The sequence below is a fragment of the Scatophagus argus genome, chromosome 15 (genome assembly GCF_020382885.2).
Source record: "Scatophagus argus isolate fScaArg1 chromosome 15, fScaArg1.pri, whole genome shotgun sequence".
In the NCBI taxonomy this organism is placed as follows: Eukaryota; Metazoa; Chordata; class Actinopteri; family Scatophagidae; genus Scatophagus; species Scatophagus argus.
The window spans coordinates 13,175,934-13,186,281 of NC_058507.1; the positions used below are offsets into that span (position 1 = coordinate 13,175,934).

At 41.2% G+C, this 10,348-nt stretch overlaps 1 protein-coding gene across 1 annotated transcript; it reads right to left on the reverse strand.

The window, feature by feature from the left end:
- Window positions 1–863: 863 nt before the first annotated feature.
- prox2 (prospero homeobox 2) lies at window positions 864–10,348 on the reverse strand. The gene is made up of 5 exons (XM_046413917.1): window positions 10,159–10,348; window positions 7,148–8,773; window positions 5,185–5,292; window positions 3,521–3,715; window positions 864–1,983 (listed from the first exon to the last, which is right to left on the reverse strand). Exons 2-5 carry the CDS (start codon window positions 8,699–8,701, stop codon window positions 1,816–1,818), a joined length of 2,025 nt encoding a protein of 674 aa, XP_046269873.1. The 5' UTR covers window positions 8,702–8,773; window positions 10,159–10,348; the 3' UTR covers window positions 864–1,815.

Sequence of the window (10,348 nt, forward strand, 5' to 3'; positions counted from 1 at the left end):
TATTGTCTCCAGTCTTTGTCATCAACCAATCCAACTAATGTTTTAATTTCCTTAATGTTATCATTTCTGATGTAATTGGTGCTTGGGTGCCTAACAGGTTTTCCAATTAAATGTTTTGGTTTTGGGCACTGACTATGCAATCTCACACAGTGACATGAAACAGTGTGGCTCACGCTGCTCTGCCTTGCGCATTCCTGTCTATATGGGCACCTTGTTGCTTTTCTGTTAAGGTTTGAAGGATAAAATGACCTGTAAATGTGCAATAATAGTATTTATGTACTAAATACTCAACACTGTTCTTTCACAGTGAAATATTTCACTTGAATTCAAGTTTTCAAGTTAACTCAAGGCATCAAAAGAAACTATCTGTGATAGTTTGTGTGTGTGTACGTGCGTGTATGTGTGTGTGTGTGTGTGTGTGTGTGTGTTTGCGATCAGCTTGCTTTCACTGGGTGCCTGGAAGAAAGCGTCAACGGGTTTGTGGAATTTTGCTTTGGTGGCACAAATGCGATATGAGGTCACCTCGGGCATTAGTCACTAGGAGGGAATGCATTGTGGCTGTTTTTAAGACATGACAGTTGTCTGCGTCCACAGCGGCCGCACAATGAATGCAGGCCTTAGAAAGTTGACTTGAATTGGCTTCGGTGAACAATGTGAACGGCATAGTTTGGGGAACATTTAACAGCTGGCTGCTGGACGTGGATTAGAGGCACCTTCTGGGCTCGGTAGTGGCACACCGTGTTTTTTCATATAGGAAGAGTTAAACGTTTACAACTACATCAAACCCATTAATGTATGATAATGTGCTGATTAATGCCAAAGAAACACCGTAACACACAAGTTTTAATTTTTTAGATTATAATTTAGTGCATCTTTAATTTCAATAATCATCCAGTACAATGTCTTTGACTGAAATGTCTGAAAATGATTGTACTTTACATGACCTTTTTACATGATAATAAAACCCATGACAGTCAATTGCATTGTTTGTCCATGCATATTCTGTCATGCTAATAGTTTACAACATAATTATAGCACATTATGGAACATACAACAGAGGTACATGTACATTTACACAACACACACAGCTATCAAATGAAATGCAATTAAAAGCAAAGTAATACTGACGGTAATTGCCAAAAACCTCTTCCATTCTTAATCAGGCTAGACTATAGTTTAATAAATTCAAAAAGCATGATTACACTTTGTAAACATTTTTACACACCTACAAAGTCTTGAAATGTGTGGAGGCTGATTATATAAGTAAACACTAATCAAGAGAATAAACCACAAGAGCATTAATATGTATCTGCTAGCTGATAAAAGTAGAACATACAGCATTTTAGGGAATATATAAAATGATGTGTGTGTGTGTGTGTGTGTGTGTGAGTGAGTGTATTTTTGTAGATGTGTGATCTAGTCCCCACAAAGTAAATCATTAAATATTAGGGTGAAGACTTGCTTTTAGGTTAGGTTGAGGTTCGGGTCAGGTTAAGGTAAGGGTTATGATCAGGGACGTAATGTAAGTAACGTTTATTGTTATGGTTAGGTGGTGGTTAAGCCTCCAAGAAGTCAATGTATGTCTATATATTGTCCCCGAAAGTAATGAAAATTGTGTGACTGTGACTGTCTGACTGTGTGCGTGTGTGTGTGTGTGTGCGTGCATGTGTTTTTTGTTGTTTTTTTACAGATCTACAAAATTATGAATTAACATCTACATTTCACTTCACTAAAATGCACTACAAGAAAGGATGAAATAATAGCCTACTGCCAAGTGACAAACTTCAATTCACTATTATAACTCTCCACTTGGCCCTATAAATAGGAAGATGTCTTGAACTCCTCTGGGACGTCGCTATCCAGTTTACAGATCACCTTGTATATAGCTTTTTTCCAAGAGGGGTCTGAATCTTTGGCTGCCGAGATGGCATTGTAAAACTCATGCAAGGTGATTTCAGCAACCTCCAGGAATCTGTCTGGAACCTGTAAAAGGGGACAAAAAAAATGGAAACTTATGAGCAAAGTCAATCTAGTTAAAACCTTATTCCAATGATGAAAAAGCTCTTCAGCTAATGCTGTGTTACAATATGTCTTCAATTTTCTCAAAGTCAAAAACATATGAAATGAAGACCTGTAGTGCAAATCTTCAAACACTCCAGCTGATGAAAGGGAGCTTGTCTCTTTGTTCTCTGCACACATACAATGAATGCAATGCTGCAATCATTAACTTTCATTAGCTGATCTTGTTGTCCTGAACCTAACTGAAACACTGGCGAGCTCTCTTGCCAGTGACTATACCCAACGCTGTCATGGTCAGTCAACAGAAAACGACTATAAATCCCACCAGGAGCACAGCCAGAAGCTAAATATTACAATAATTTGAAACAACACTTGAGATTGTTAGGCTTAGGTGTAAACTATTTGTGGTTCAGCAAGGATTTGGTGTGGCTGAAAATGGGGCAAGAATCTAGGAGTTACAGATACTAACAGCAGGATCCATAAAAAGTAGAGATGCAAGGGGAGCTGGGAGAAAACCGCCCTGCAGCCCTTGGTTCCCATCCACTGACCAGTTAGCACAACAGTTGTTGGCATAAGTTATTTTTCTTTCCCCTCATCTCCTGACACAAAAGCATCCCTGGGAAAGGAATGTCTTGGTCCCAAGGTAAAGAAAACGGTCTCGTCCCTTTCCCACCAAACGGCCTTCTCCCTCGGAATCCACAGCGTCTTTCTCAGCATTCCGCATCAGTAGCAATCTCAGTCTCGCTCAGGCGTACTGGTCCTCTAATCCTGAGTTGTTTTAGTGGGATTTTGCGGCTTCCTCTTCCCACAGTTTGATAAAGCATCACTCTGGAGTTTAGATAATGGCTGTAAAGGCTGGCCTGCCACAGGTGCAGTGTGACAAACAGGTCAGCACACTGACATACGTGACCGCAGCTACATGCTGACAGGAGGACATGCTTCAGCAGCTTACTAACTGCTGTGGTGAAATGTGTCAGATTCAGTGCTTTAAAGGGGTAGCTGAGCATTTTGGATTTGCTATCCGGGGCCGAGTTAGATGAGAAGATTGAGCCTATACTTATATCTGTCTGTTAAATAGGAAGCTACAGCCAGAAGCCTGTCAGCTTAGCTTAGCACAGACACAGGAAAAAGGAGGAAACAGGTGTCGAACAACAAAATCGACCTAACAGCACCTTCAGAGTTCACTAATTACACAGATTTGTTTAATTTGTACAATTCATTATTGTCTGGGATTGTCTAACTCTACACCAGAAAACAAATAAGCACATTTCCTAAAATTTTTAATTTTTGCTTTTAGATATTGTCTAAACATTTGCTCTAATTATTTAGAGATCCCTGTGGAGCAGGTATTGAGAACAGAACTGAAAACATGCTCTTCCAATTGAATAAAATGTAGTTAATCTGTTCCAAAGTGTATGTACGTAAAGGGAGCAGTACCTCATTCAACAAAACCTCATTAGCAAAAACATAAAAGAATGAATGACAAATGAGTTACACTTACGTGGAAGTCATTGGCTTTATTGTAGTGCATGTTCAGCGCTCGGAACAGCTCTGAGTCCCTGCTAACTGTAATATCTTTGACATCAACGATGCCCTCAGCAATGGCCTGCCGGGCAAACTTCTCCATCTGGATGTAGTAAAACTCCCTGAAGTTACTGAACCACTTGATCAGCTGAGAGGTGATGCAGCGGTTGAACTGGAAATGGAGAGAAATAAAATTACTTCACCAAATACCATCCGTAAGTACATAGCAGAGGATTCAAGGGACCATCCTGGAAACCCAAGCCCCTGCATTCACAATAATCTGCCCAGCTGAAGTGTCCCTGAGCAAAACAATGAATGTCTGGCTGCTCCAGAAGTGCTTTTCTGACCTTTGATCTCCCTGTGAAGAAGGCAAATAAAAGCAGTGATCATCCATTTCAGCATCAATAAAATTTGTGATTTCAGAATTTAATTTCCGATTTCAATGAGAAAATAAACAAATTCCAAAATATTAATCTCCGTGCATTTCAATTTACAACCAGACCCTTTTCATAACTGGTGTTTGGGACCTGTAGGGTGAAATGTCACTCTAGTGGTCTGTCACTCTACATGACATTAATTACTCTGATCCTTTCCCACCAATGTCCGGGGTGAAAAAACATCTGTCAGGCCTCTGTATTTCTAAACTCAGTCTTGACATTAGTCGTGTTATTCTATCTCCTCATCCAGAAAGACAGAAAAAAAATGCCTAAGGGCTGGGCAGGCATCAAAGACGCTTCTTCTCTCTGGTGTGGTGGGTGAGAAAGCGGCAGCATAAGGACAGAAGGAAGCTTCCCTCTCATTGACTCAGGGTGATAGGATGGAATCAGACACTGGGATTAGGTGCTCTTTTGTTCAGTGCCACTTCCCACCACAGGATTGTAAGCAAGGAGGAGACGTTCGCAGGGCTGCAGCAGCAGCATCATCCCCCCCTGACCCTGGGGGTCAGAGCAAACTGAGAGGCAAAGGCCTGCGCTGGCTCAGAGATCCATGGCCTAGGTGGAAGGAGACGAGTTAGGAGAAGGGATGGGAAAGAAACTCGAGAGGTGTTTGGAGAAAACTGGAAAGGAGCTATGAGTGGGAGCTTGAGCTGTAAACGTAACAGATATGCTAAAAAGACTAAAAAGAAGGGTGTGGGGACCAATAGGATGAATGAAAAGAGTTAACAACAGGATGCAGATAAGGAGACAAGAGAAAAAAACAAAAGATGAGATAGAAGAGGAGGCATGACACGAGACCAAGGCCAAAATACACAGGATGTTGTGTTTAGGGCCAGCTCACCGCCGCCTGGTTGCTGCCGCACAAGTCTCTAATACCAACTCTCTGTTGACACTCAATAGTAATGCCTTGCCTACAGAGTCCTTTGTCACGCCATTTGCTGACTGGAGTGGCTTTTTTAAAGAGAGAATGCCCCTGTATCTCCCTCTGCCCCCAGGACATACTAGCAGCTCACTGGCTTTGTTATTTAAACCCTCTGCGTTTTTGTTTCTCTCCTCCGACACACTGCTGATTTTTTCTGTCCCAAACACACACTGACAAGTCAATATCAGGGAGTGAAACACAGGACAAACAATTCTGCAGGTTGTATGACACATCCAATTTCACATCCAACCATTTTTTATATGTTAAAAAAAAAAAAAGTACCTTGACATCAGGGAAGAAGGTTTTCAGCACATTGGAGCTTGGGTAGCGGGTGTAGAAGAACATTAGCTTTGCCTTCTTCAGATGGCTCGGGGTGAGACCCTCCTGGATGTTCACGTTTACGTTAAGGCAGAAAAGCTTACAATTAAATATAACACGCAGCATACAGTCCTGTGCAAAGTGATAGCAGACCAGAGTATTGTGTTGCCTTAATCTCCAACTAAATTGAATTTCCCTAAAGAACAGCTCGGCATTAACCAGGGAGTCAATAATGACCCTAACATGTGCTTATTGGCAAAACAGAATTACGAATTAGATTAGGGATTTTTAATTAGAGAGCGAAGCACTTCATGCCTAGCAGTTAAGACAGCTTGTTTTGAAATGTTTTGAAAAAGGAGCTGTCTTGATTTAAAGACCACATATGTCGCCATATATATTTTCCTTGGAAAAGCCCTGCAAACCGGGAAATTTTGGTCAAGCGTTACAAAAATGTGAAAAGTTGCAGATTATATTTATTATATTAAGTGCTATATTTAAAACAATTTAAATTGTGTAAAGATGGTTCACCATATATCACGACATATATTTTCTTTATTGCGAATATGAATAAATCCAATACCTGCTCAAGTTTTACCCCCACGGCCATGAAGATATTCAGGAGCATTTCCTCTGTAGTCCACCACCATGCCTTAGGTCATAATATATCCTTATCAGGTCACCACACCATACATTTTATTAGGGAATGCTACCTTTGAAATAAGGAAGTTGGGATGAAAGATTTATGTGGTATTGTTCAAAGAGAAGCTCTTTGCACTGTAAAGATAAAGCGAATCCTGAGAGGCACCACATAATATTCTTCTCTAACGCCTTGCAACAAGAGAATCAACAAAACTGAACACTTCTAAAATTATTTTTGTTATTTTATTAAAGATTATTTACATTATAATCAGAACGAAATGATTTAGCTCATTTAAATTAGGCAAACAGTGATTGAATGTGGATACTATTTAAATCACATTGATGGTGGATGTCAGCATCCACATAATTCTTTTTTTTTTTTTTTTTATATTATTTTGGTTTCCAAACAATGGCCAGATTTTTTCCTGAATAGAAAACTTGATTTTCTTTGAGCTTCCATGAGGCACAGATAGTGTTACCTTACACTCTTTTTCAATCATGTACATTCTAACAAAGGTATCCAACAACAAATGCTCAAGACAAGAGCTCAAGTGTTATGGTTGGGAGGCACTTTTGATTTCCACCAGCACTCAGATGTGACCTTTTAGATGTACCCCTATCACTCTGATGATGGAGAAATAGATCCTGCACCTTTTCAAGTCTGAAAAAACGACGCTTCCTGAAACAGCAACCGATGCTTTCTCTGCCTTTGAAAAATTGGCTTTTGTTCCTGGCAATTCTTATCAAAGCCTTGTATTCCTTTTTATTTGTCTTTTTCTAAACTTAAAGTCATTACTCTGCTCAGATTAAAGAAGATGCTATAATTTTCTATGGGGTTAGCGAGATCAAAGAAAAAAATTCTCCTTGAAGTTTGTTAGTGGAACTGCCCATGCTGCAATGAAGCCCAACCAGCCACTGTTCAGCTGGAAGAGGTGCAACGTAGAGAATTTGTAGAAAATAAAAAGGTAAATACAGCATATAAGATATTATGGAACATTTCCTGTTATATTAGGATTAGTACAGAACAGTATGATGTGACATCAAGGTTTTCACTGCAATTTTTTTTCTCTATTTGTGCAGGTAGATATTTTAAGTAAATAAATTTATGCTGAAATGTAGTCATTCTTTAGACAGTAATGTCACAGTCAAAACCAAACATCACTGTCTATATTTTTTCCTCATCATTATGAAACAATATGACTTTTAATAACACATTAACAAGACGCAAAAAAGCAAAGTTGCTCTGGCATGATTTTTTTTTTTTTTTTTCTTTTTGGCAAAAGGATATGTTGAGCGACATGTAGGGGTTTCGTTCAGCCATGCTCTGCAGTTCACCACACTCGATCTTGACGTGAGGAAGACACAGGTTGTCGACTGTTACTGCCCCCAGGGCGGGTGGACGAGGGTGATGGCCGAGGTGGCTGGACGTCACCTTGGACCTCATGGCAATGCTGTCCCAGGGCAGGTCCACTGAGTCTGGGGAGGTCCTGTCCATTGATGGGGGCATGCAAGGGAGACCCCCAAAGTTGGAATGGGGCCCATACTTAAGAAGATGTTCTAGGATGTGGCTGTCATGCAGTGGGGTGCTGTAATTGAACTGAAATGGTGTCTGGTGCACAGGATAGGGCCTCTTCACTGTTGGGGTGACTGAGCTCAGAGGGGTCACTGCTGGCTTGCGGACCACCAGCGACAGTGCCTCTGTCTGGTCCTGTGGGCTCTGAGCCTCAGAGCTTTCATAATACTCTAAGGAGCGGGGTTTCACTGCAGCCTCCTCGGCCTGGGGTTGTTCCTGGGGGGAACTGGTCTGCTGGCTCTTCCTGTCTATACCCACACTGATCTGCATCTCTGGAGATGAGCACATTCGCTGTTGGGGGGACAGGTCGAGCCCTGTGGAGGACACCTTCTTGAACACCCTTTCCACACAGTCATTCACAGCCCTGGTGAGCTCCTGCTTCAGGGTGTCTTGTAGGTTCTGACTTTCTCTTTGGTGTACCAGATAACCAAATACTTTCATTCGCTCCTTACATTCTGCTGTCACCCGGTTGTTTTTCCTCTCAAAATCATCTTCAGTGCTTATGTAGTGCGGCACTATACTTTCTCCCAGGTTCTCGTGCTCAACAGCGACTTTTGTCTCATCTCTGTCATTGCATTCTGGGTCTTCCTGGTTGTAAACCTGAAGAAACTTTTCTTGGAGCTGACGTAGGAGCCTCTGCATACTGTGAAGCTGCTCTTTCAACTTGTGACACTCCTCATCCTTGGTGGTGCAGTTATCACTATTGCTGCTTCCGGGTCTTCTGTTTGCTGGTCCTCCAACACTGTGTTCCTGATGCTGAGGCAACCTCTGTTTACGTTTATTCTCCCTATACGCTTCTCGGGCCTCTCTGGTGTCTCTAGTGTCTGTTTCGGACCTCTCACTGTCTCCAAGCTGCCTACTGTTGGGAGAGCCTGCCATGACCCTGATAATGTTCTCTACTCTGGCCCTCTTAGCCTGCAGATGGTCAGTCATGGGATGCTCCACCTCCGGGCTGGTTCCTGTAGATACGTGAGCAGTGGGAGAGGCAGCTTCCACCGTGCTGTCCTTTGAGGAGACGCTGCTCTGGTCCTCCTGGCCTGAGTCAGCAGCATTTGATCTGGAAAGGTAGAAATGGCTTTCATCTAGTGCCCTCTTGTTGTGGATTGTCTTGCGGAGGAGTTGAGAGATGATGGATCCGTTGGAGTATGAGGCCAGAGGCTCGTCGTACATGTTTCTGCGGAAGCAAGGCAGCATGACATCAGGTTTGTCGTCCTCTAGGCAGCCTTCACTGGAGCTGTGCATGTTCTCGTCGGAATGACTGAGGTTCATCCTCACCGAGGCAACCGGTTAGGGCTTTGGCTACACGCGTTTCAGAGTCAGAGTTATGTGAAATGCAAGAATCTGAAATGACAGCAAATGAAAAACAATTGTATTGTATTAAACTGTATTATTGTTTTTATATCAAATGTCAATTTTTATATTGCTTATTGTCTCTTGTGTATTTGCCTGTTGGTGAACGGTGGCATTCAAATAAACAGTAATGGTGACAGCAAGAAATGTCTCTCCTACCAATTAGTAATGGAAAAAATTTATAGTTGCAGACAATTTTGTAATTTTATTTATAAAACTCACATGTGATTTCACACGTGATTTTAAAATTGTTACATTAGTAAGCAAATGTGGAATAACTATGATAGAAAATCAAAGAAGGCTGCCTTATTTGAAGATTGTCAGTTCTGTAAAAAAATAAAATAAAAGAAAAAGAAAAAAATATCCTTGATCTTAAGCTATAAGGGAGTGCATTCTACTGTAACAGTGGTCTAGTAATAATGGTTAACACAAAGGATATAAAAAAAAAAACATCTGTGATATACCCATGAAAGATAAATTATCAGCTTATGAAAGCACAGACCACGGAGAAGAAACGGCTCTCTGTTTACATTATTTACAAGAAAAAGATCATCTTAAGGAATGATCAAGAGATGATCTTCAGTGCTAAAAATAAAAAGCTCAACCTTCTTCTGCCTCATTCCTTTAGGTGTTTATTTTCAAATATTTTATAAGCTGCAACACACACTTACACGATGGGCTGCAAGTTCATTATTAAACTAATTAAAAACACTTTTGTGTATAGGCACAAATAGCAAGATGGACTTAAGAACAGATTCGAGTTCACATTTCTACTAGACAATGGCTCTGTGAGTCCCAATTTTACTTTTAATATGAATAAACATTATATCAGGAAAACATAGTAGGCCTGTGTAAGAACAGGTGGACTCACCTATCCCACAAAGCAAATAATATAACCTGTGGATAACAATAGTAAATTCAATGTTTAGTTAACTCTTCACAGTTTGTGAAGAGGCTATAGACATAACGATTTGTGAATAAATAGTGAGCCAGCTGATACCCCCTGCCTGAAGAAGAACATAAAATTAGGAGCTGAAATGAAACTAGAACATTTGAAACTAATTATACATATCGAGTGACGGCGCACAGTGATTTGATTAGCTTCTTTTATCCGAATAAAAACAACCTGTACATTCCCCCAATTAGCGATAATAATAACTCAATTAAAAACTCACCAGCTGCACTTAAAAACATGCGTGAGAGTGTCAGAAACATCCACGAAACCAAATCCTTCTCAAGAAAAAACGAAAAACTAAAGAGTGTTGAGGTTTTTGAGGCAAGGTGACTTGCAAGCACACACTCAGTCACACTCCTACAGGGCAGCAGTTTAAGCGCCGTTCACAGACATGGAGTGAGCGGCTGTGATGGGACCTTACCTGTTGCGCTGAGACGTGGTGCGGAGCTGATGGCCTGCGCAGACTGTGTGGATGGACAGTAGCAGTGCAGGGAGTCGATGCTTCAAACTGAGCTGGGGCGTGGCCATGTAAAAGCAATGGGGTAGTCGTACATAGTGTCAAGAGAAGGAAATTATCTGTAAGGTGTTGGGGCAAGGCCGTAACCACTCAC